At 41.9% G+C, this 26,435-nt stretch overlaps 2 protein-coding genes across 3 annotated transcripts; one reads left to right on the top strand and one right to left on the bottom strand.

The window, feature by feature from the left end:
• Positions 1 to 35: 35 nt before the first annotated feature.
• Positions 36 to 20,765, top strand: LOC144099087 (uncharacterized). 2 transcript variants are annotated; one of them, XR_013307305.1, is made up of 9 exons: positions 36 to 1,607; positions 3,091 to 3,297; positions 7,549 to 7,881; positions 10,363 to 10,575; positions 13,423 to 13,557; positions 19,019 to 19,132; positions 19,225 to 19,306; positions 19,527 to 19,641; positions 20,567 to 20,765. XR_013307305.1 is itself a non-coding variant. In XM_077632172.1 (9 exons), the coding sequence occupies exons 1-9, from the start codon at positions 234 to 236 to the stop codon at positions 20,648 to 20,650; spliced, it is 2,649 nt and encodes an 882-aa protein (XP_077488298.1). In that variant the 5' UTR covers positions 37 to 233; the 3' UTR covers positions 20,651 to 20,765. The 2 variants fall into 2 exon arrangements, 1 of the variants encoding a protein (XP_077488298.1); XM_077632172.1 differs by having other exon boundaries at positions 37 to 1,607; positions 10,363 to 10,567.
• Positions 20,686 to 26,430, bottom strand: LOC144099091 (5'-deoxynucleotidase HDDC2). Its single transcript, XM_077632175.1, has 6 exons — positions 26,149 to 26,430; positions 25,647 to 25,777; positions 24,965 to 25,067; positions 24,840 to 24,908; positions 23,772 to 23,910; positions 20,686 to 20,890 (listed from the first exon to the last, which is right to left on the bottom strand). Exons 1-6 carry the CDS (start codon positions 26,203 to 26,205, stop codon positions 20,805 to 20,807), a joined length of 585 nt encoding a protein of 194 aa, XP_077488301.1. The 5' UTR covers positions 26,206 to 26,430; the 3' UTR covers positions 20,686 to 20,804.
• Positions 26,431 to 26,435: the final 5 nt, after the last annotated feature.

Here is a 26,435-nt window from a genome sequence, read left to right as displayed (position 1 = left end):
CTTTTCTGCGTATTTGCGTACTTGCGCGTGCAGGTTTTGGTAGCACCTTCAATATGGATCCTATCTTGTATGTGCATGTCGCTCAAAAATGAGCTCTGTATCTAGTTTCGCTCTCCGTATGAATTTTTCCGCGGTTGTCATGTTAAAGTAACAAGAATTTCTAGACCTTCGTGAGCGGCCTTAACTGCCCTTGTGTAATGTAACTCACCGGTCTCAGATCGTATATCCCAGAAATGAACGTAATCACAAGCGTCGCCTTCACGCGGCGTCTGCTTTGCCGCCTACCATCGTGTGTTGCTAGGACTTCTTATACTCGAGTGTTGTCGCAGGCTAAAAACCTAGTTGATGATTCTAAGGCAAGTTCGTCGCCGCTTAGTTACAAAGATTACGTGCTTGAACCGGCGGGAGTTCCTCAGGACGAATTCAAGAAGCGTTTCCAGGCGTGCCGCTCCGTGGATGAAGTGCTGCACCTTGTCTTCTCTGGGGAGGAAGCCACGCCAGCCAAGCCACAAGATCTTGTGGCGTCTGCCGAGGCACTCGCCAGGATCCAGTACCGCATACTGGATAGCTTTCAGTGGGCTTACCGCGACAGCAGCCTCACTATACGTATCCAGTCGTCTATCAACTCGGACACCGTCGACATGTTTACCGCTCTTCACCATCAGCGGTCCTTTGTCGACCTTCTGAACGAGATAGACAGAAACATGGAGAGTTTCACACCGCAAGAGGCGGTCAGTCTGCTTGACACGCTGCTCAGGCTGTGTGTGTCGAAAAACCACGACGTGCTTGTGAAGCTGCAGCAGCGGTGTATTGCCGATTGCCAGGCGCTGGATTTGGCTGCACTGGCCAAGTTGTCTGAAGCAGCCAACTTTTTAAAACGCAACGGGTTCGTCGTCAGCGCACTCGTGTGTTCCCTCGTTCAGGAGATATTTGATTCCGTCCCTTTCTCGGTTGATTCTTATAGAAAAATGGCGGCTGTGTTATGTCATGTTGGCTACTTCTTTACCGACGAATACTTGGATTTCGTGATGGAGAAGTTGGCGTCTATGCTTTCTTCTTTTAGAGATGACATTTCTCCTTCCGACTCGCTCCTACTTCTGGAAATTGGGGTGAGGTTCTCGTCAGGAGAGCCGCGAAGGTTGCAACCTTTCGTCGAGCACTGCCTACAAAGCAGTGCCAAGCTTTCGGTCGCTGAGATGTCAAAACTGCTGCGACTCTGCAGGCTGGGCCGCTTGCAGACAGCCGCACTTTTTGAAAAAGCGAAAGAATTAGCAATGCTGCGAAGGAGCGAAGGACTCTTGCGGACTACCGAGGTTGTGGGTATAATAAGTATCTTCGACAGTGTTGGGTGGAGTGATTACCTCCGAGATGAATTCACTGGCCTCCTAGCCATCCACATGTCCGACGTGGACGTTCTTCTCATCAAACATTTGGCAAGCTCTAAATTCTTGCGAGAATGCAGGAGCCGAGATTTGATGAACTTATATGCGAAACGCTGGATGGAAAAGCTGAATGATGTTTTTGGCTCGGTATCGGTGCTTGATGCACTCATTCAGCTTTACAACAAGACCTCGATGATGCCAAAATATGCAAGAGAAGGACTTGAGGTACACTCATAGTTCTGTGCCGTTTTCATGAGTGTTTTTCTCATAAGAAAATTTCAACTGACGTTCATTTCATCACAGTCATGCAGAAAACATTTTTTCAACTATGTGAAACCTTTGTATTTGAATAAAAAACCATTCTGCCTCATTAGATTAACCAATAAATTAGATTACCAAGAGCTGTCACCAAACTAAGATATAAGCTTTGGCAGCTGAGCTTCAAGAGGGGCAGAATAAGTTGTAATTGGTAGCAGTTTAAATTTATGCCGACATTATTTGTGCTTCGGGTTGTTTATAAATTAGCCTTGCCTGCCCTGTTATAAACTTCCAGTATGCTGTCTGTGTCGTAACCAGGAACCATTGCATTGCACGAACGTTTGTCCTGGGTCTTATGTTGCTGTCTTAATGGCACCAAGTTTGAAGCTGCCGAAAGTGTAAGATCTGCTCTTTATTGCAAGCACGAACGTAAAACAAATTCAAATTTTTGCCAATGCATCAATGTTCTGATTGTCACTATGCATGTTTGCAGTGAGTATAACTTGAAAAGTTCCTACCAGGAAACTTAATAGGTTAGCTATTGTCATCACTATATGGTTTATTTGAAATTCTTCAAAGTGTGAGCGTGTTGAAATGATACGATGCATAGTGGTATTGTTCTACATTACTAGTTTCCTCAAGAGTAGTGGATTTTTGTTCATAATGTTTTGCTAGAATTAGGTCATAAAGAGAAAAAGTTTATAATGCTGTGAATGCCACGCCATGAAAACTGTAATGCACTCTTGTTTTTGAGATGTGCTTTTATTTGTTTAAATTATGAAAACGAAACAACCTACCCTTCTTAACGTTCGTCATGAGAAATAATGTCTGTCTCGTGCTGGTGGTGGTCATTATTCTGTCTCAACCAGAGCAGCTCATCTAGCCTACTTAAATCCTTCTTCGAACCTTAGTGGTGCGACGCATCTTCCTTCTAACAAATTCCTCCAAGCGCAGCCTAGCTTTCTTGCAGATATATTCTTGCCTTTTAGTAGGCTTCAATGTGTCATCCATAGCTTTTGAATTGCCAAATATAGGCAAAAAAAGTTGACTTGCCAAGTAAGCATGAACAGCAGGCTTACTTTGCATGTTTCACGGTCCCTCACATTACCCTTCTGTTCATTTTGGTAAATGTTTTGTGCTGTGCAGAAAGTAGACCATGTCTTGTAGTATAGATGCAGTTCGATACTCTGCAGGCTTTCTGGTTTCATCTGCACCGAGTGGGAGAGTATCTATTTGGTCAGCAGCCTTCTTTCTCCTTTGTGCGTCATAAGGCTGCAGCTTTGAAAGTATATACTTAAGAACAGACAGAGGATAGGTCAGATTAAAGCAGTCAGTTTCCTTGTGTTATACTCGAGGGCTTCAAATCAGACAAACCGACATTGCGCGTTTTTGCGTATAGCATAATTCACTCTACTTTACTGCTTTGTTCCACCTTTCTTTTTCTCCTCAGAAAAGGCTGGTTGAAGAACTCAAGCACAGCCAACTTGCACTGAACCCTGAGCGGGCCCTGTCCTGCTGCAGTTTCCTGTTCAGGTTCGGAAACAGCCATTCTAAGAAGTGTGCTCTGGACGTCATGGAAAACGTGAAGGTGCAGCTCTCACCTCTCCAGTTCTTCCTACTTTTTCAGTGCCACAAGTTCAACGATGACTTTTCGAATGTGAGTATATTTTAGAGCAGCTCATCTCATCTGCCTTGCTATATCCTGCAGGCAAGAATCCCGGTGGCTGGATTTCTGCATGGCTTAACTACTTAGAGGAGTATAGACACCTTATTTTGTTGGCATGTTCACGTTTCTACAATGATGCGGTAGACACTACTATGCATGAATCACCACGTGGTATTCGCCTACGACCATGAAAAAATTTACAATCGAATTTTTTCGTCATGTTTCGGATTCGGTTTCAATAGCCGACTGGTGTCTGTGACGTCAACGTGTGGTTATATGCCATGTATAGCATGCCTGTACAGGGTGTCCCAGCTAACTTTAGCCAGGGTTTAAAAATATGCCGAGGCACTCTAAGATGACGCGACCAAATCTATGCTGCTGGTTATTGTATGGAGCAAGACGCACTATTTTTTATATTTTGCTTAATTTCATATTTAGTCAGGATTAATTAACCAACTTTGCAAGCAACGAAGGTAGGCGAAAAAGGTCAATGAAGTTGTAGAATGGCCCGGAAAACGTCGGACTGAAAAGTTTTTAACTTTGCTTTTATTACATATTGGCTTTTTTTCACTCACTGCAGATGCCCGCGAAATATAAAAAAAAAATACCACGCGACATTCCTGCTTCTGCGCCGCGATTTCAATGCTCTCAAACATTCCGTGTAGGAATGAACAGATCCTTTCGCTCTGTGTGCTACCGATTAAAAGGTGACAAGGCGGCAACGCAGCAGCTGGCTGTGCGATTTCTGCCAGCAATATGCCTCCCTCGTGGCTTTTGATAGCAACAAGCATACACAATTTTTATCTCTTGCGTTCGCGTAATCGCACAGCCAGTGCCTGCGTCGCAGCCCTGTCACCTTTTAAGTAGCCGCACACCAGGCTAAATGAGCTGTTCGTTTGTTGGGCCGAATGTTTGAGAGCACTGCAATCCTGGCGCGCAAGAGGACATCTCACGTGGTAGTTTTTGTATTTCGCGGTCATCTGAAGAGAGCGAAAAAAGCCTATACATAATAGATGAAAAGTTAAATACTGTTCAATGGGACGTTTCGCGGATTTTTCTACAACTTTCTCACTGGACTTTTTCGTATATCTTCGTTGCTTATGAAGTTGGGGAATTAATCTCAACAAATATCCAGTTTAGCCCAATACAAAAGATAATGTAAGTTGCTGCATACAATAGCCAGCAACATGCATTTGGTCCCGTCGTCTTAGATTGCGCCGGCATATTTTTAAGCCCTGGTTAAAGTTAGCTGGGACACCCTGTATATGCCATATATAGAAATGAAAGAACTGTGATATAATCGCTGCCTCATCATTTTAATTCACTACAATGCTGAAGCCAGCCTTCCTCAAGAGCCGGAATGACAATGAATGTTGAAGCACCGATTAAATTGTAGTTTTTCATGCCTCACATGACCTATAACCTCTCTTTACGTCACAGGCATCGTTCGACTATTGAAACCGAAACTGAAACAGCGCGAGAAAAAAATTTGATTATAAATTATTTAGCTGTTTTAAGAAAATACCACATAGTAATCCGTGTATAATAATGCCTTATGCCTCATTACAAAGAAGAAAACACACACTCAAAAGTTAGGTGTCTATACATCTTTAAAGGGACTCTGAGAACAACTGCTTCCGATTTATATTCTTAAAAAAACTTGTTTGTTTGGCCCCTTGCGTCTATGCTGATGTTTGTTTGGCAGCAAGAACACAGTTAGAAAATTTGATTTAAACATAAAGCATTTTCTTTCCTAGCGCTCAATTCAAATTGATAACATCTATAGTAAAAATAAAAAACAACTCCATGATGATCGTTTGGAAGTTATTGGCAGTTTAGCCTAGCCTCGGTGATTCACGTAAAACAGTGTTGAAATCATTGCAGTTTCCTTGTAGAATTGCCTGTGCCAGTGATACCTGCATTTCTTTTTCTTTGGTGTGTTCTAGGTTATCTCTGTTTTCAGCGAAAGCAGCATCTTTGTCATTAGGCCGAGTTATCTTTCGATGCACACCACTTTCACTTTTCCCTCACTCTCCCATAAAGGCACCGAGTTCTTACTGTGCATGCTAGTACTTGGATGCCTCTGTTTTTTTTTTCTCCTTTTGAAGCTTGAGTGTGATGTCCCTGGTGAGAAAAAGGCTTCGAGTTTTGTTGCAAGTTTAGCTTTATCTTTAATGAATTGGTCCTCCAAATTATTTATGAACACCAGTTGTGCATATTTCATGCCTGGGTTTTTTGCATTTGCAACATCTTGATGCAGACAGCTTACTAGCTTAGTTTATTGATTACTGAATTAGGGAGCACAAGTTCTTAGATAGAATAATTCTTGTTCATTGAGAACAGTTTGCTGCTTTATTTTCCATTTTTTTAATGGAGTTGCACGTGCTTGTATAGAGGAACCTCGTTAATTCAAATTTGCAGTTTATCTTAACAGACACTTTAGTATTTTAATTGGGACTACACATTTATCGAACAAATATTTGGTCCCCTTCGGGTTTGAATCGTGTCGCCCAAAATTATTATCATCAAAGAATAAACAAAATCGGTTCACTGGAGCACGGGAAATGCATATCTGTTTACGGATAAAGGGATTTTAGTCACGGCCGTGTGCCACCTATCCAAGCTTGCTGTGCATGCTGTACTGCCACTGATCATGCATCTAGTAATCTCAGATTCCACAATGTGCAGGCCTCATGCCACCACGTGGTGCTCATGATGCATACCATGCAACTGGCGATCGCAGTGCAGACAGTGCCAAGAAGCACTTGATACTTGCAAGCGCAGCCACATATTATGATGGTTCTTCTCATCCATGGAAGTGCAAGGGAATGTTCGGAACAGCCAAATTTCTGTACTCTGTGCACTTTGGCCAGGGAGTCTTACAAATTCATATCATGCCAAAATTCAAATCAAGATACTACTGTATATTGATTTCACTGCATTTTGTTTTGTTGGAAATATGACACTGGGGAAAATGTTGCTTGCATTAGCTGAAACCCTCTGGCCATGCTTGTCACCTGAGAGCATGCTACAAGGCACAGTGGTCTAAATGAACCATTCATTTTTGCATGTTAAACGTTCATGTGATGTGTGATCGAAAATGACCCTCTAGTTGTGTGAGATTATTTGTCTGAACGGTGTTATTTGTTGTACACACTTTCAGCCACCTTCACAAAATGAACTTACGCTAGTAGTGGTTTGCAACTAGTACTAGAAGGAACTGTGTCTTTTTTTCTTCATGATCTCTTCTTGAGTCCAGTCTGCATGAACATGGCCACTCAATTGTACGCAGCTAAAGCATAGCACCAACGAAGTCTGCATAGTGATACTATTGTGATGTGTTTCCTTCAGCCTGCAGTCACTTTGCTGATGCCTCCCATCTCTTCTTCGCATTGCTAGCGTACTGGGATGTATAGGATACGAACGCGTCCCATGCAGCATGTCCAGCAATTATGATGCTCAGCTGTTCATGCCTTGTTGTGTTCGTACAGTGTTTTTAGGGAAATCCCCCAGGAGGGAGTAATAAGGGAGGAATTGCTCATTAGCGTGCACTCAAGCACAGCCATTTGGCTACAATAGAAAGCCATACAGCTTTCATAGAAACTTCATCGTTGAAGAAAAATTCGTCCTGGTGCGGGGTTCGAGCCCGGGACCACCACTTGTCGGGAGCAGTCGCTCGGATTCACATCTTCATTTTTGACTGATAAGTGCATCGTGCTCTTCTCTAGTGCAAGAAAAGCAGCTAGTGATGGCATTTATTTTTTTATATATGCAATATACAAAAATCGTCAGTGGGGCCACAACTTAGAAGCTAACAAAAAAAAAGCATGAAATTAGATTGAGGGCAGTGCAGTGAGATATGGAAAAGGAAATGATAACAATAATATTGAGAGGCTGGAAGAGAGAAGCATAGATTGGAGAAGAAACTCAGGGTAACATTATTTTAGTTGAAGCGGAGAAGAGGAAATGTACTTGTGCAGTACATGTAATGAGGTGAATTGTAAATCGATGGCCTGCTAGGCTAGTGGAGTGTACACAAAACGAAGGTGAATCCAGCTGGGGTGGCATAGTGTCAAGCAGAGATTAGAAATTGGGATGTATGCCAAGATAGGGTGGCCAAGACTATTGCAGGATAAGGCCCATTGGATATCACTGCAGTAGACCTACTAGCATCTCAGATTCAGTGTGATGACAACTGATGTGCCGCCAGGCTCGCTTCTTTCCAACTATGCCTATTTGCAGGAGCACCACCTGCCTGGCGTATGGTATGACTGCATCCTTCAGAGGCGCCAGGAGATTCCCGACCTTCACGTTGCCTCCGTTCTGATGGCAACATTCTTCCCACCCAACAGCAGGCAGCAGTGGCGCTGTTCACGCGACGATGCTCAGGTCTGGGCGGACATCCTCGAAGAGAGCACTCCTCTCTCAACCCATTCCACTTTCCGGCAAGCACTGAAGTGCATACTGGGGCACCAGCTCTATGTCCCTGCTACCCTCGAAGTTTTGTGTGAGTCTGCCCTGCAGAAGAGCCTTAAGGTGGAACTTGCAAAGACGCTCATGGAAGCCTGCGCCAAGGTTTGTTTATCTGGCGTGAAGTTTGTCTGCGTCAATGGAAGCTAAATGCTTTACTCTTAAAAACTGCGGAGAGCAGTGTAGAAACTGAATGCAACACTTTAACTTGAATACTGTAAACATTTCCTGTCATTATATCTTAACATATGTGCAGCAGCTATCATCTGCTATTAAGCCATATTAGTGAATAGGTAGCAGCCTTGAAGACAGAAGTTGTATGATAGCAAAATCCATAAAACAATGCAGCTTTCAAGAAGAGTCACTGAGTAGTTTAATCTTGATTCATCACTGGCTGTATAAGAAACAAGCACATTGTGAGAACTTGTTTCATAATCTGCGTGTGCTCTGTTTGCCAGATAGTGTGCCATCACTCTCATGGCAATCTCTGCAAATTACAGCATTGCTGTGTTGCGGCAAAAAAATTTTGTTTGGAGTAGTGGGGTGTACCATTTGCCTGTGTGTAAACAATGCTGTGAACTGTGGGTGGAAAAATATTTTGAACATCATGCTCATCCTCCCTATTTGAAAAGCATCATTGAGAAAGGAAATGTCATTGCTGGTCGGATGATGTGTGATCTAAGCGAGACCTTTGAACCATTTTACAGTAAGTTTAATTTTTCAATCCTGTATTTAGCAGTACAAAATTTTACAAAAGTAGCTGCTAATTATAAGTTTCTTATGTGCAGCTGTTGTTGTTGGGTGTATATCTTCATTTGATTACACCCTCCCGTGTAGGATCCTTGAGAAAGATTTAAAAATACAAAACCAAAATAAGAGAATAAATACACTATATACTGTTTGTTGGAGTGGTCCTCAGGCTTGTTCTTGTCATTGATCCATCATTGATACATCTATTGGAATCTATTGGAAAGGAGACTCAAGTAGCTTCAGGTGATCGTCTCTCTTCATATGGTGAAAGTTGGCGGTATGTAGTGGTATGTGCTGGTACTTAATGCTTCGAAGCCGCACACGAACTATGCCAGATGTGGTAATTAAGGGCTCCGGTATAATTTCGACCACCTGGGGTTCTTTAGCATGCACTGACATCGCACAGTTCATGGGCGTTTTTGCATTTTTCCTCCAGTGAAATGTAGCTGCCGCAGCCGAGATTCGATCCCACACCCTTGGGCTTAGCAGCCGACCACATCCAGTATGCCACCAGAGCAAGTTTATTGTCAAATAAAGGCTGCCTTTTCAGCATGTAGCAGGAAGCTTTGTGGAAAGCAAAGCCAGAGGTGAACAAAGCAATGCAAAGCGCCTAATGTTTTCCTACTTTGTGCTTCTTTTTTCAAGTCTGGAAAGTCCGACAAGCTGCCAATCATTTGTTGCTGCTATTGGCATGAGTTGTCAATTTGGGTTCTAAAAAATATAGGCATTGCACAGCAACCTTGTAACATAGGGACTGTGTGGACTGCTATTTTGTTACTGCCAAATGTCCCTTGTTTAATTTCACTTCTCTGCCAAGCAAGCATGAGCGTTGAGCAATGTTTGCTTTGCCATAATCTGCTTTAATACCCTGAGTTCTTTTCTGGAAGCACGAAGCTTACAAATTTGGAACCAGAAGTTTAGAGTGCAGTGATCGAAAATGCCACTTGTGGTGACACAGCCACATACTATGCATTGGTCAGTTATGTGAAAGAGCACAGTTGTTAGTAGTCTTTGTTTAGGACATTTGTTGTTTACCCATATTTGTACACTGCTCTTTTATGAATTGTATTGTTAGATCTGAATCTGTAAAACCATAATGGCACTTTATTGTAGAGTCACCAGTTTTATACATTTTAGTTTTGCCTGCCTTGACCAGTTTAAAGTGAAAATTGTGCCGTGTGTACAATGCTCACTGGGCATTTTCAGGTTGTTCTAGTGTGCAGCAGCAGGTTACTTCAATGCTTTTTCAAAGACAAAAAAAAAAGGGTGCCAAAACACTGGTAGCACTACGACAGGAATGTGGTGACATTGATGGGTTTTTGATTCTGCACATGCTTGTGTGTATCTAATTTTTTTGCTTTACCACATATTATCTAGCACAAATTACTCCACAATGTTCGTTTGTTTTTTATGTTATTCCTCCTTGTTTGATGCCCGAGGGTGTTGTACTTGTGTGCCAGATTATGACTATGCTCCTCACCACTTCCCTCTTTCCCCTTTGCATGCATGCCTCCCTTGCTCCCAGTGTAGTGTAGCCAACCGAAGCACATTCTGATTAACCTGCCTGCCTTATCTCTTACTCTTTCTCTCTCCCTTTTGTTTCACTGAATGGCTTTAAAGTGACATCAGGTATTTCACACAAAAGGCTCTTCAGCCAACATGCTAGTTGACATAACTGCACATAAGCATTATGAGCACTACAGTACTCTAACACTTGAGCATTTCAAGCTTGTCAGTTCTGCCCTAGCTGTAACACATAAGTGTATGCAGAAATGCACATGAGGTCTTGCGTGTATAAACTGCAGTCTAAAAGTTTCTTGTCTCTTTCAATTAAAGGTGAACTATAAGCCGCAGTGCTCTGAAGAACTTGGGAGCCTGTATGCCACCCACCTTGTGGAAATGGCAGAAAGGGACGAGCTGCCTGTCATAGACATCCTCCATTTTTCACATAGCCTGCTGCACTTGGACTGCTTCACTGAACAACTAGTACGGAATATCTTCAGTGTAGGTTTCTTACAGAAGCTGGACATCTTTACGGAAGGTGTGTTTGTAAGCACTGTTCACAGCATTTTTCACTGCCAGCTCTAGACAGTGTAGAAATTTACCCAAGTGCAATGCTGAAAGCAATGGCAAATTGCAAAGAAATTGTTTTTGAAAGCAGCAAGGTTAGATCAGGAGGTTCCTGTCCTAACTTTAGCCAGGGCTTAAAAATATGCCGCGGCACTCTAAGCCTACATGACCAAATACATGTTGCTGGCTATTGTATGGAGCAACTCACACTTTTTTTTATATTGGGCTTAATTGCATAATTAGTCGAGATTAAGTAACCAACTTCGCAAGCAATGAAGATAGGCGGAAAGAGTCCAATGAGAAAGTTGTAGAACGGTCCGCAAAGGTACCATTGAACAGTTTGTAACATATCTGTCACGTATCTGCTTTTTTCCACTCTCTTCAGGTGCCCGCAAAATACAAAAAAAAATACCACGTGAGATGTCTGCTTGCGCGCCACGATTGCAGTGCTCTCAAACGTTCTGCCCAACAAACAAACACCTCATTTAGCCCGGTGTGCTGCTGCTTAAAAGGTGACAGGGCTGCGACTCAGGCGCTGGCTGTGCGATTATGCGAGTGCAAGCGATAAGCACTGTGGCTGCTGGTCACTATCATCGAGCGCCACAAGGGAAGCATACTGCTGGCGTAAATCTTACAGCCAACTGCTGCGTCGCTTCCCTGTCACCCTTTAAGCGGTAGCGCACAGGGGCTAAATGATGTGTTCGTTCCTACACACAATGTTTGAGAGCGCTGTTGTCATGACGTGCAAGCGGCCATGTGACGTATTTTTTTTGCATTTCACGAGCACCTGCAGTGAGCGAAAAAAGGCTGATACGTAACAGATGGTCTGCGCATTTCAGTAAACAATTCAAACATTGGAACTTTCCTGAATTGTTCGGAATCGGCGAAAAACTGCAGTCTGCGCTGAGAATTTTCGTCTGGGTGAGCGAAGCAGCAGATTTGACAGGCTGTGCCGTCTGAGGTACTTGAGACCTAACCCAGCTCCGAGCAGGGATATTGGTTGCCTCGCAGTTCGCCAGATGGTGGAGCCTCTCAAATTGGCTATCCTACTTGCCTCACTAAAAATTCTGCGTGCAGATGACTCGAGTTTTTCACTAATTCCGGGCAGTTCATGCAAATTCTTATGTTAAATTATTTATCGGAAATGCAGACTATCATAAGCTACCCTATGGTCTGTGCTTGATTTGAAAGAGACCAGCGGTTTGCGCAGTGGAATTTTTTATGACCTGAATAGACAAATATGGAATTTTCTGTTATATATGCAGTTTGCAGGCATAGGGTGGACGCAGCTGCCAAAGTGTGTGTGTGTGTGTGTGTGTGTGCGTGTGTGCGTGCGTGCGATCACTAAAAGTGATTTCTTGGCAGCTGATTGATCAATATCAGATAGTCACAAGAAATCGAATATATAACAGGATTTAATTTACAACATTTCGGCTGGAGGAGCAGCCTTTTTTGAAAAGGCTGCTCCTCCAGCCGTAACGTGATGAATTAAATCCTGTTATGTTTTTCAATTTCTGGAAAATTATATATATATATATATATATATATATATATATATATATATATATGTATATATATATATATATATATATATATATATATATATATATATATATATATATATATATATATATATATATATATATATATATATATATATATATATATATATATATATATATATATAACACATAGGGAGGTTAAACACCCTTGCTACTTATTTAGCATGCTTTACTTGCACTTATGCTTGCGCAAGTACAACTGCAATTTGAACCTGTCATGCAGAACCTTATCGAAGGTTTAGTAAAATTCATAAGATTACATGAATGTGGCTATTATTGTTCAGAAATAAGGTAAAAATTGTGAATCACAGTTATGTCTTCAATTATTGTGGAATATTCTTTTTGAAAGGCATCCTGAAATGCTGTTGGTGCATTATTTTATTTCGGCGAAGTTTTCCACATTGTGCTTTTTTGAGTCTCCAGTATTGTGACATTCAAGAAGTTCTACAATAATTTTGCACTAGTGCTTAATCTGCTTTCTTAAAATGTAGAAAAACTCGGGCCATCCTACATTTACCCGGTAGTTGCCTCAACAAGAACAGGATGAAAAAAAACTGGCACAATAAGTGTGGCCATAGGGCCAACATATCTCACACATCGCTTGAGATAGTTTTGGTCCAGCTGTATATTAGCAGCTCCAGCATGAATGAAATTCATATCTAGTAATATAATTCTGTGTCATGACCTTGTGAGTTTATAGATTTGATCCAGAGAAAATGCCTTGTAAATATTAAACGCTGATTATTGGATCTAAGATGGTGCTTCCTAAATAAAAACTTAAGCCACAGTGCCCGTAAAGACATTTTACACGTGCAGCAAAATCCTTCCTTGATGCTAGGCTTCCCTGACGCTAGGCTTCCTTGACACTAGGCTTTTATGCACCAGTGCATCTTGTATAGAAGATTATTGCTCATGAAACACATGGGCATATTAAACTATAATGCTATGTTGTATATTGATATTTCTATTCTGTTGCTTTTGGAAAGACAGCCAATTGAAGTAACTGCACTCTTAATACTCGTGATTCATTCATAACAGCAGTCTTGGTCCCAGGCAGTTATTGTAATGCATCCAATGCATGGTCACTGATGTTATACCAATGAGAATTTTCTCATTGCCTGGTGCACTTTTATACGTGGTCAGTTTCACCCTCCTGATGTCTTGTGCAAGAGTAATAATGTGCTACAGCAGTGCTTGATGTATTTCAATCTTCAGCCATTGCTGCCTTCCACTTACTGCTTGTTCCTGTGCCCTTTCATTGCAGCCTCCCCAGAGCTGAAGGAAAGTGTTGACAGAATGTTGTTTGAGTGCAACCGGTGTGTTGTGCTGCAGTGCCCCGAGCTTGACATTCCTTGGATGTGGTCTGCACCTCCTCCGTTGCTGACTGAGAGCAACTCTGGTAAGTGATGTCTTCAGTTGAACGTGATAGCGTTAAGGGTCCCGTTCAGCGGAAAACCTGGCGTTGGCAGCTGCATGAGTGAAAAAAGCACGTTACCCATATGCCACATAGGCCACATGACCTTGAGACATCATCACAACCTGACCACAGTCACAGGTGGCAACCTGTCCACCAGATTGTGAACAAACTGTTCACCGTGGCAGGTTGCAGTTAAATTGATGCCTGGTCACAAGAGATTGGTCAGGAAGAGCATCCTGGGCCTCACAAGCCTCACCGGTGGCTATGTTTGAAACAGCCTCCTACCAGGGCAATTGTGCATCGCTTAACCACTGCACCATTGCACCAGGAGTAGTATGAGAACTCCCAGCGATCTATGAATTTGTAAAGTCGGGAATGACTAATTTTGCACATATGGGCATTAAGCCATTAATGCTATCGCATCATGCCCTTAAGGCAGAGATTAAGTGGCCCCTCTAATTTTAGACATGGAATATGTAGAGGCAGTGCTCTCCAGATTTCAAGGAGTGACTTGGAATGACAGCGTAACAAGCTTTCCATCAAAGCCCAGAAGTCATCCATTCTTGAAGCCGCCAATGTCAGTGATGATGAAAAATTGCAACACAGAAAAAAACGACACACAAAGACAAGTTGACACACCATCACTGACTCACACAAGCACTGCCTCAGTGCTTGTGTGTCTGCATGTCTGTGTTGCACTGCATGCAATTCTTTGTTATAAATCACCAACTGCCCTGCACCCTTATGCTAGAAACGAATTTCAAGCTAAAATAAAAGGTTGCAAGCTCTTACATTAGTTGTCAGTTATGTTGAGTGGTTGGGGTGCAAATGGAGCATAGTTACAGGAATTTTGTCAGGTATTGCACTGTCGTTAGATACAGAGCAGCAAGGTTTTTCTGGCCGTTGCCAGGTGGTGTTGGACTGTAAGCTGCATACCGGTCACAGTGACTCTGTGGCTACACTGGTCTGCTGCCAAGTATGGGATCACAAATACAACTGCCATTCAGAATGACTGAATTTCTTTAAGGTGTGCTATGCAAAAGCATCCATGTACATAGTAGTTGTCGGGGCACATTAGAAAATCATAGGCAGTCATAATATAAAATTCAGAGCCCTATCCTACAGTAGGGCTCATACCTCACGTACAGCTTTAGCACAAAAATTTACATAAGTTCAAGAGTAACTGGGCTCTGCAAAGCAGTCTACTCTGGCTGTGCTGTTAGGGACAAGAGATACCAGTAATACTCATTTTTTACCACACTGTCGCCATAGTTGTCGCGGTTTAACCTGTCCAGATTCTCTTCCTTTTTCCTGCTGGCCAATGAATATATTATCTAGGATTGAATGGACCGTAGGTTTTCATGTGTGCTGAAGTGCGGGCGGTGTGATAGAGCTCCTGCTGTCACATCTTTCCCTTACGGACAAGGAAAACCTGGGATATTTTTGTTTGTTTCATATTTTGAACTGCGCCAGCATCATGCCTACAGATTTTTCTCACCTTTACCATTTTTAGTCATATAACCGGCTGGCTTTACCAGTGCTTATGCTGACATTATGAGTCGTGTCAGCAGCACGCGACTTGCCTTACTCTGTCCACTCTTTTTGTTACTCTCTGTGCTTACACTGAATGCTAACATCGTGATTACACTGTCACTTTTTTCCTCTCTGCAAAACTTGTGTATGCTTCTTTATTTTCAGTGGGAAACTACAGTGAAATAGTAAACTCATTGCAACACATGTTGCAGCTGCTTTTAATTTCATCTACTCTCTGCTGTGGAACTGTGCACATCGGCAGTAATTTTAAGCAAGAAAAAAAATTTGTTATGCTGAAATTTGAGCTAAAAAAAAAAGGCTAGCGAACATTTTCTGAAACAAGTTTGCTCTCTTTGCAACCGCAAGACAATGCTTAAATCTTCGGCATTGATTTGCTGTAGTGGCCCAGTGAGTGTGGCGTTCTGTCTCTGAATGCAAGGTTCCAATATTTATTTATTATTGATACTTTCATCCTCCCACATGTTACACATAACTTGAATAAACTTGTTTGGTCCCATAACCTGACCGGCTAGTAGCGGGACCAATTGATCGAGGTACCAAAATCGTTTGGCATACGGAGTGACAAAAAAAAAACAAAAGCTAAAAGCAGACATGAGAACAGCCATTTACTTTTTCTACAGAGGGTAACAATGTCAAAGGTGACTATCTGTTCAATTATATTGCTTATCTACTGAACAAGAAGAGCTTCATGGCCACGGAAATATTGCTTGCTGCTTTCACGTCTGTGGGTATAAAATTTCATTTGAGAGCGCCGTGGAATTATATTAGCCTTTGACCGTAAGAATTCCTGGCAACTGGTAAATTAAAGCAGCTGTTCGCTGCAGCTCTTTTACTGCAAGCTAGTAAGATATGTAAGCTTAATGACAGAGGGTGATAATGTGCTGTTATCCTCTGCATCGTATCAGCAACACTTAATAATGAACGTAGCCCAGCAGGAGTCACACGTATCAGGTCAAACAGTGGTTTTGTAGTATCCATTTTGTTTTAAAAGGTAATGATTCTTATTGCCTGTCCTCTTTTGTAGGCAGCTAATAGATTTTAAGTATGTTTTATATGTACTGCTCCATGATGCTATGCAGTAGCTCAGATAACTATGCACAAATGAGAAATATAAAATACGTAGAACCGTTGTGCCAAAACATTCACGGGCTTTTAGTAACATGTGGCAACCACAAGCTAGCTTTGAACATGTCTTACTTATATGCTATTGCCAGTTCATATCTGATTCAAACATGACCCCTAAATATTTAAATGCGGCTGCTCACTGTAATCGTGCAGGCTCTAGGAATAAATTACACCTATCACGATTGAGCTGTTTTTTCCTGGGGTTGAAACCATGTATTTAGCTTTGTCAGTATTTATATTTAATATTGATTTCTTTTAAACCATGAATGAACTCTCTAAAGCTTCTCGTTAATTTTGTCTTTCAGCTCATTTAAACTGTCACAAGCAAAGATTAGTGCTATATCGTCTGTGTACATTACTGCTTTGGACTACAATGAAATGGAGGAAAAATTATTAACATAGTGAAAAAAGAATGGGTCCAATAACTGAGCCTTGTGGTGCATTGGAGACTACTGATTGAGCTGATGACACGGCGCCATTCATCACTGTTCATTGCTGTCTGTCAGAAAGGTAGCATTTAAGGAGTTGCATTTTGCCTCTGAATCCATAGTTATGAAGCTTAGTTAATAGTACACTTTGGCTAACAGAATCAAATTCTCTCCTTATGTTTAGCAAAACGATAGCAATTTTATTGTTGTGAAAGGCTTTGTTAATTTGTTGGGTTAGTACTACCAGTACTGCAGTTGATGTGGATCTGTGGGACCTGCAACCTACCATGCTGACTTGGGTACATAATACTATGTTCGGGTGTGAATGATGTTATCTGCACTCATTACACTTTTTCGAAAATTGTATTAATCTCTCTTAAGACAGATATCAGTCAAACTTGAGCCGCTTTAACGGTCTCCGTCTTTATATATAAAGGCACAACTTTACCCAAGTTAAGCTCATTCAGATGCACACCGCACTCCTGCCAGTGATGAAACGTGTGCAAGAGGTGGACTGCCAGAGTGTCCATATTATCTTTTATTAATTTGACTGTAATTGAATCAAACCGGGCCACTTTATTAATGTGTACATTTTTTACTATTCGTGCGATATGTGACGTCTCTACTTCAAACATGGCAAAGCTATCAGAAGCAAGTTTTGATGAGCGCATAAAATCCGATGTGCCTGGAAACTGTGCAGCCAGAGTATGCCCTAGGTCTGCAAAAATACTTTGTAAAGCTAACCACTCTGTCTTGAATTATGACATTAGGCAGTGCACGTATGTCAGAGCCGAGGCCAACTCCAACTTTAACTACCTCCAAAATTTTTTTGGTGCTGCCTTCAGATTCTTCAATGAACATGCTGTAGTATTCCATTTTTCATTTCCTCATTAAGGAAACTGAATTACTTTCAATAACGTTTGAATTGGTTTGAGCAGTACTCGTTATTTCTATGCTGCTTCCATTTGTGGTACCAGTTGCCTTCTTGTTTTGATGTTTTTAGAATGTCGGGTGTCATCCAAGGATAAATTGGATTAGTATATTATTGGATTAGTACCAAGCACCAGTTAGTTGTACCGGTGCTTTCTGGCAGTGCTGGTGTGGTGATTTTTCATGTATTTTTAAGCAGTTTTAAGCGAGCACTGCATATTGACTGTCTCGTCAGCCTTCAAGCATATTTTGCTCACAGCAATAATGCTGAAAAAAACATCTTGCCGCGCTATGTAGGATACCTATGCGTTTCTGCGCAGACTTCACACATTGCAGTGGAAAACTGAAAAATTGTTACGCTTTTGTTTTTTAAGGTCCGAAAGATTGTCCATATGGTGAGCCATATGGACAAAGACAGTGCTCAGTGCGAGCAGTTGCACAACTTTCTCACGGTCGCCTTCCGACTGAATATGTAGGACAGTCAAGTTTTCAGCTTTCCAAGTCAAAACCCGGCCCTGCGATATCCATGCAAACTTCCATTGTTTCTCACTTTTCACCTCACAAGCTTTCCTGAACAGTATCGTTTTCTAAACAGAGATGATCATTGATGTAGATTGGATGAGTGCCCTCCAAGTCCAAGTGACTCATCTTTAGTTGTTCTCTTAGCTGCAGACACAAACTTGTCGTGGGATGTCCTGGTTGAGAATCTTACCATAACATTTCGTTTATTCTTATCCTTGGATGGCACACGATGGGCCACATCAATGTCTCCCTCTGACAGCCCGGTTCCCAGACCAGTGGCCATTGTCCCCACTGTCATCTTTAGATTCTCACCTGAAGTAGCTGGAAGCCCTACGATCTCCACGTTGATGTTCCTTTTGTGCTGCTTAAGCTCAACAATCTCCCTCTTTGTGTCAGCCAGCTGCCTGGTCATCTCTTTTAAACTTTTCAGTGCTCACATTCATGAACTCTGCTTCATGAACTTCGGATTCAATTTGTGAGCTTGAGCATTCAACCTTGAAAACTTGAGCTTTAATGTCAGCTGCACAGGCATCTAGCTAAGTGGCCAGTCTATCACCTTGACAACCTCTTTGATACTAGTAGGTTCCCTGTTGTAGCAGCCACATTTTGATGGATGCAGAATGCGAAAATGCTTGTGGACTAACATTTCAGTCCACCTTGAAGAACCGCTTGCAGTTAAAATTAATCCAGAGCCCTTGACAGCAGTGTACCTCGTGGTCCGCGTTGTTGCTGCAGCAGAAAAATATATTTATCAAACCAAATTTTGCATGTTGCTAAATCAAAGAACCATTGTTGCAGCAAAAAAGAAGAGGCGTACTATTGGCAGCGTTTACTCAAGGGATGCTATCAAGAAAAATTTACAGCACATATTGTTTCGTGCACAGAGGACCAACAGCGCAGCAAGCTCTTCCGCGTGGTTGAAGATGTGTTAAAGGACTTGGCAGGAGGAGATGGACTGGTACGACCAGGGACCCTGTCACCGTACTTCCATCATATTGGTACGCAACAATAGCTTTTTGAGTAATGCAAAGTTGCTTGTTTCACAGCAGAAACTGCATATTATATTGTGCCATTCTGACTTTCTTTTTAGACTTCGAGTGCTATGCTGGAAAAGAGTTTGGCTTCATCTCCCATCATGACTTTCGAGCAAACCCTTGGTTACCAGTGAGAAGGTAATGTTGCTCCATCCTTCTGCTCTTGAAATGGATAGCTGTCTGCAGAGAATTTGCTTGTGTGATGTTAAGGGTATCAGGTGCACAAGCAACACGTTTTTTGGCTTTTGAGTTGTATGCATCATATCCTTTTCAGTCGGTTATCTATGTGAACGCATTAATTGCTCATGCTGTCTTTGGTTGTCATACAAGACTCAGCTCCTGACGTTTATATGGCTAGGTTGGCCATCATGCTTTTGGGAGCGGAGGACTACTGTAGCAATGAGTACCACCTGCTTGGCCCGGTGGCAACAAAGCTGCGACAGCTGGAAATCCTGGGATATACAGTTGTGAAGGTGAGCACTTAGCTGGGCACTTATGTATTCTTAACTGCACATGTGGCCGGATCATTAACGGCGGCATTTTGGGCACCGAAATTAAGCCTTGGTGATTAAACAGGAAAGTTGGGCTAGTTGGTGCTGGGACACTGGCTGCAGCATTTTAGCTAGCGCGAATAAAACAGCGGACAGAGCGCCGTTTTATTCGCACTAGCTAACATGTCTAGGCCTTTGTGTTACCAGGTTTCACAGGTACTTGGAACTATTTAGTTGAGTTGGGAACATTGTTGCACCTAAAGCCACTTTGAACTTTCATGGAAATTAAAAATTCATTTTAAGTCAAGAAAGGCTGCAATTCTTCACTGAACAGGTTTTATCCGCAGTTTGTGTGTATGAAAGAGTGCATGTATGCGTGCTTTTGTCAACTGCATGCAAGCAGTGCATTTGGCTCAAATATGTTAGTGTACAATATAGCTTGCATCTCGGTAACCTTTTCTTTTTTTCACAGTTTTGTTACAGTTTGTGGAGCTAAAATTAATTCATCCTGTGAACATTAACAAAAATGTTGAGCTGTGTGGATGTCTGCTGCAGTATTTGGATTTGTGTACCAGACTGAAAAGAAACCACGAAATTGTTTTTCATTTCAAGTGCAGTGGTGTAAAATGCTGGCATTGGTGCGAACATAAATGTAACATAAAAGTGAAAACGTCACAAGATAGGTATTGTGCATTGTTGTGTTACATCAAAATAAGTATTGTTAAGTGAAGCTTACAAAAATGCGCTGCTATCTCTGAATGTCAGAATTGAAAGTATGGAGCAAACAATCAGCAAATCTTACCACAATAAATCAGAAGGATGTAGTGTTTCGCTTTTCATCCGCCTTTTTCCTTGTCACGACAGCACGGTTGAGTTCTTTGCATTTCATCTGGCTCTTCTGTTCCAGGTCCCTTGCAGTGAATTTTCAAGTGTAGGCATGGATTTTGAAGCACAGAGGGAGTATTTGCAAGAGAAGATTTTCTCAAGGTGACGAGTGCGATCGTCTGGGGCGTTGTACAACAGGTGTTTTATCGCAGTCAGATTTTATTGACGTCCATGAAATGTACAGTAAATTAAGGCATATTTATTTCACACATGATAAAGAATCCACTGTGGTCACTTGATCCCACCATACATTGCCAACATCACTTCTCCCCTTGCGAGAGGTGACTATCTCTCAGCTTGTATAGCTCCTCTGTCCACTGCTTGACAATGCGGTGCTGGAACCTTCCTGTGATTCATTCAGGGTAAAATGAATAAGGCAAGATATGACTAAGGCCATTATGCTCCAAAGAAAAAAAAAGGAACTGATTGCTCGAGATAAGCGAACTGCTAGTACTAAGTCAGTCTATCAACTAAAATCACTTACTCAGTGCAACCTTTCAGGAGCAGAGACTTCAAACATTCGGCTCTCTTTTTACTGTGGTAGCAGTGCCAGTGGCACTTGTCAAAAATGCCGCCATTGTGTGTGAAGCCTCGGTGAGTGAATTCTCCACCAGCCACCCTTTTACTGCACCACCCACCAAACCACCATTCTCCACCTGCCACTCTCGACCCACCTTCCCACCCCACCTCCACCCACCAGAAGTGCCACCCATTTCACCCTACAGAAAAATTCTGTCACGTGTATGAAGCCTCGGCTTAAAGTGACAATGAGGACAACTCCATTTAATTACTGTCTCAGTCAATATTGTTTCCCTGGCCCTGGCTCTTTCTGTCTATGCCGACGTTTGTCCGGCTTCGAAAGACACATTTATCAGCAAGGAAATTGGATATAAAAATCTTCCCACCATTCGATTCAAACTCATGACTTCCTTATCAAAAAGGATGAGTTGCTTCCCACTGTTTTGAACTGAATGGCAGTGTAATGTAGCCTCTGGGATCCGCGCCCAAAGACTGGCATTGGCGCACTTTGCATTTTACTTGCAAAATCGGCTGCTCACAGCGACACCTGTATTTTGATTTTTGGACTTCCCTAGCTTGTAAAAGCTCCGTTTTCATTGAGGCTGGTTTCTTTGTGATTAGAACGCAATACCCCACTGATACAGGCCAACTTCTATCAGTCTTCAGTGACCCTTTAAATGGACCAAACGTTGACCAAAACGCGTCATGAAATTATGGCCGAAGCGAAAAGATCATGCCTCAGACTGTAAGGATAGAGCACTGCAGTGTCAAAGAAATAAGGATTTATAATTTTAATTTGGCATTGAAAATTGCATAAATAGCCATCTTGCGGCAAAAACTGCTATTAGCACTGTAGTCCACCACGTGATCAAATCTCGGTAAAATATATAGCTTATTTGTTTTAAATGCACAGTTTTTATTTCAAGAGCGTTCATCATGTTTTATTATAGTCTGCACTTTTTCTGGTGCACCGTTCGATAAAAAGCAACACTCCCTTCACAATCATCGATCATGTGCTTTTAGCTTTTGTAACTAGATGACGCTACAGTGCTTTGTATTTCTTGGATGGAGCGATAACCATGGTCTACTAAAACTTTTGCTGACGAGGCATAAATCCCTGTGCCGTAACAGCTTTGGGTATGCAAATTGAAATGGACGCTACTCCACACACTAAAAATACCTTGTTATGCTAGTTTTGTTACAAAACTTTTGCCATCGTGCAATCGCCAGCGTGTTTGCTGATCATGGTTTCCAGCATCCAGAATATACAAAAACAGGCACATGCTCTGATTTAAAAATTCTCGGTAAAAATTTCCTACAGCATTTCCAATAGAACTATTGTGGAGTACAGCAGCTTAGAAAACAAGCTTTCGGTTGGGCCAAAAAAAACTGGGTCCTTAATGTTCAGTGTTCTGTTCTTTTAAGAGTAAAAGCATTCATTACAGTAAAAAGCATCAAAGTAATCATTCAGGGTAAATTCAACTACTGTCGCAGCTTTCTCGCATCAGGTTTCATGATTGTCTTGTCATTTCTTTATTCATTTTTTTTAATAACAAATTCTGTTGGTAATCACAAAGGCTAAATGTATACCAGCTTTTTTTTATGAACCACTTTTTATCCCCAGCGTTTTTGGCATCTACCTAGAAATCAGGCACACGGCATTACACCACAGCAGGTTAAACAGCATAGGTGCAAATATAACAGCTATGGTGCACTGATCACGAGTTACACAAAACAGTAATCATTGCATATTGCTTTAGTTGTCCAAGCCAAGGCACGTGCATTTTTGTCATGGCAAATGCTGGCTAAACAATCAAATGAGTGGCTCACAACACTTATGCAATAATGGCTATTAATGTAACTGCTGGCTGAAATACTGTGTATGTTTTAGTAGCACCTGTACTCTTGACGGCTTCAAGCCTATGTAAATAGCAGTAATTTGGGAACCCTGGCATCTACCAAAATGTCTGGACTTGGGTAGTAATGACCACAGGAAAACCATCTGTGAAATGTGTTGCATCACAACAACAGGCCCATATTTAAAAGAAGCGCCTAAACATTATGACCACACCTTGTGCAATGAAACTACTTTGTACCATACCGCTCTTTGGCCAAAGCAGCCTTTGCGGTATAAAAATTCATCATCATCATCAGCAAACATTATGATAATGTGCACTGATGCTTCAGCATCTCACCGTTATTAGCTGCCCTCAGGAACCTGGGACTGCTGTTTAAAAAAAATTCTATGAAACAAGGTATTGCGTGCTGGTGGAGTGAGCGAATTAAAAGGGAATACTAAGCACGGCATTTTGATTTCTCTGCTCCCTTTAAGCACTGATGTTCAGAAGTGAATAGTAACACATAGCACATGATGCATCTGGTAAGATAGCAGTGTGGTTCACAAACATATTCAGTGTAAAAACTGCTGTAGTAGCAAAAAAGGAATGGCACTTGGCTCTGTGTATCTTATGCGCTATACCTGGTTTTAGTTCTCTAACTGGTTCAAATTTATCTATTGTGCAGTTTCTTTGAAAGTAACTACCGTGATTTCCAAGAAAGCACCAAATAAGGAATAAAAATATGCTGTGGTATGAAAATACTGTAGCAACTGGGCAATTTTACAAGAACCTGCTCATTAATAACCCGAAGCATTTCATTTAAGATCTGAGACCTTTGTTATGCTGAAGTGTTGCCACAACGAGGATTACCGTTCGTGCTGTCGAAGAACTCCTGCAACCGACCAGGATCCTGCATTTCAACTTCATATTCGTGGGCTTGCAGGATCATGTCGAACATGTCCAGATCCTTGACTACTTTTGACTCCGGTGAATTTTGAGCTTCGTACTCCTTTAAAGAAGGATAATAAAAGAATGTGGAGACACCTTGGCATTTTACTACTGTAATTTAGATATTTGGTAAATTGCACCTCCAAAAGAGAGATTGACATTTATAGCAAGCGAAGTAATCGACTGTCCGAGTTGGCATAGGCCAGCAACAGCATATGCATTAAATTAAAGCAGTTCCAGCTGCTGTCTATGCAGCATTTGTAATCTTTATCTGCAGCTCCTGTCAGGCAATAAATCTATTAATTTTGTCTTGTACGTCATTAACAAGGAATAATGTCCTGGATGCTTGGGGGTGATATGTCCCTTTATAGAAACAAAGTCCCACTAGGCAGAGAAACAGAGCACAGGTTGGTGCACAACATTGTTTAAGCTTTTGCTTCTTTCAAAATTTTTTTTTCTGCAACTTCAATCCTAAACTATTCCACAGCTAAGCGTTCTAGTCAAGAACAGAAACATAGCATCCTTACATGCCCTTTTTAATTTATGCCGCATGAAATGCGTAAATGTAGCACTTGCAGCACTACTGATGCAGGCACTATCAGTAATGGCAATCACGGTGCATGGTTTAACTGTAGTACATGTGTTTAATGACTTAGCATTGTTACACCTACTTAATTTCTAACAGTATGCAAATATTCACAGCTTTAGAGCAACAGATCACATATCAGTACCCAAGTCACTGCTGCTCAAGTCATACGTTTTAGCCAAACTTCAAATAACGCGCATGGGATGCAAGTTTTCAAAATGCTGCTTGGGTCTGTGATCCGCTTATTTCTTCACATGCATTCTATCCATATTCATCTTTTATCATTATTATGCACTTAGCATCCATTGCCTTCAAGAATTAACATTCACATGCTGCCTTACTATGCCAACTCTTTGGCATTGTGCATTTAAGTGAATTAGTGTGCTGTCAAAAGAATTACTTACTTCCCAGAGACTTTTAAACTCTTCAGCGGACACCTTATCAACTAGCTTTGCCAAGCTGTCCATGGCATCCTGGAATAGAAAAACATTGCGAGCACTGCAGCGAACAGGCAGTGCCTGAATCATACCGATTCACGTCTGAATTTCTCTTCTTTGCTGACACCACATGTTGGTGTGATATCTCCCACAATGCATTCTCCCATGTCATGAACCAGTGCCATCCTGATACATCTGCAAAAGCAGTAGCGCACATCATTAACGCATAATGCCAAGTACAACTGAAAGCACAGTTTTTGCAAAATGTATGCATAAGCAGCAAGGATGGCCAAGGCTTCCAGAGGGGCTCCCTTTAGACTTCTGGGTCTTTGAAGCTCTCCAAACAGAAAGGCTACTCTCCACATAACCATTCATAGCTCCGAGATTGCAGGCATATTACACAAGTTCTACATTTGTACCAACCGTCCTGGCAACTCCTCACTGATCTTTAACAGGCTAGCATACTTTTGACGAGAGCTGTATGCCAGTACCATTCCTTAATAGCACATGACAACTGTTTTAGCTATAAGTGCCGCAGGTGCTTCGTCTTTTCGTTTTGCATTCACAAACTGCAGGCGCATTTGCTGCCTCTTTGCAATTATTTGCTTCAGCATTCCGACGTATGCCATAGTGCCCCCAGAAAACACCTCTAATTTCTTGGGGTTGTATGATTATTTTCGTGCCCCAGGAAAACAACGCCTATATGCTGAGGTTGCACAATCATTTACTTTTGAAGAATGTTTTTCCGAAAAAGAGTAAAGGTAGCTAGCGTACTTATCCTTGTTAACTCCAGCGTCAGGATCATTTCCGAGCATCATGGCCATTACTGACATCCTGTACATGTGTCCAGAGATGCGTTCAGGGTCAGGAACGCCTCTCAGCACCCAGCCCGTCCGTCTGATTCCCTGATTGCAAGGTGAGTGATGGATGCAATATATCAGTGGCTAGCATACTTGAAATGTGGTTTGGTCTAGCCTTGCAAGGGTGCGCCCGTGTTTCACAGCCTGGAAGGACTTGCGAGAACTTGCAGTACATCGCAGAAAGTCTGGTGTTAACCGGCGAATAGCATATATGCGCTTCACTATGCATACATCTCGGACAGAGACGAACAGTTACCTTTTAAACCGCGCGAACAGACTAACTGCGAGAATCGCAATACATACGATTTGCATTTGAGAATATGCTTAACAAAAAAAGCAACAGCTAGAAAACTGCGACTTGTTTTATGCAGGTTGTAGTTTAATAGAACACGCTTCCGCGAAGATTAAAACACCACCTTTAGTTTGCCGATGAACATGAAGTAAGACAATGCGTTCACTGCACTGCTTGCCATGGCACAACGCTGCCCGAGTTCAGCTAATGAGCAGCTGAGAAGGAAACTGGTACTTCCGCTACGGAAGCTCGTAGATTCTAAACAAAGTGCATTGTTGGTTCGAGTGGCCTAACAGATTATCGCCACGTCACGAATAAACGATTAACGAGCCGCAACACCGGCGCAAGTTGTACAATGCGGCTAACGCACACTGTGAATGAAACGGGCACATGGCGCGAAACCAGAAATGC

This window comes from Amblyomma americanum, chromosome 7, assembly GCF_052857255.1.
Source record: "Amblyomma americanum isolate KBUSLIRL-KWMA chromosome 7, ASM5285725v1, whole genome shotgun sequence".
Lineage (NCBI taxonomy): Eukaryota > Metazoa > Arthropoda > Arachnida > Ixodida > Ixodidae > Amblyomma > Amblyomma americanum.
Note: the sequence above shows the minus strand (reverse complement) of the source record. Positions and strands in the feature narration are given on the sequence as shown.

What these genes read in the sequence shown, in the direction of transcription:
- LOC144099087 (XM_077632172.1), top strand. Translation starts at nt 234, where the DNA reads ATGAACGTAATCACAAGCGTCGCCTTCACGCGGCGTCTGCTTTGCCGC. An exon ending in TCATGGAAGCCTGCGCCAAG is followed by an intron (nt 7,882 to 10,362) that starts GTTTGTTTATCT and finishes TTTCAATTAAAG; the next exon opens with GTGAACTATAAGCCGCAGTG. An exon ending in GCTGACTGAGAGCAACTCTG is followed by an intron (nt 13,558 to 19,018) that starts GTAAGTGATGTC and finishes TTTCGTGCACAG; the next exon opens with AGGACCAACAGCGCAGCAAG.
- LOC144099091 (XM_077632175.1), bottom strand. Translation starts at nt 26,205, where the DNA reads ATGGCAAGCAGTGCAGTGAACGCATTGTCTTACTTCATGTTCATCGGC. An exon ending in GCTGGAGTTAACAAGGATAA is followed by an intron (nt 25,068 to 25,646) that starts GTACGCTAGCTA and finishes CTGCTTTTGCAG; the next exon opens with ATGTATCAGGATGGCACTGG. An exon ending in AGAAATTCAGACGTGAATCG is followed by an intron (nt 24,909 to 24,964) that starts GTATGATTCAGG and finishes TTTCTATTCCAG; the next exon opens with GATGCCATGGACAGCTTGGC.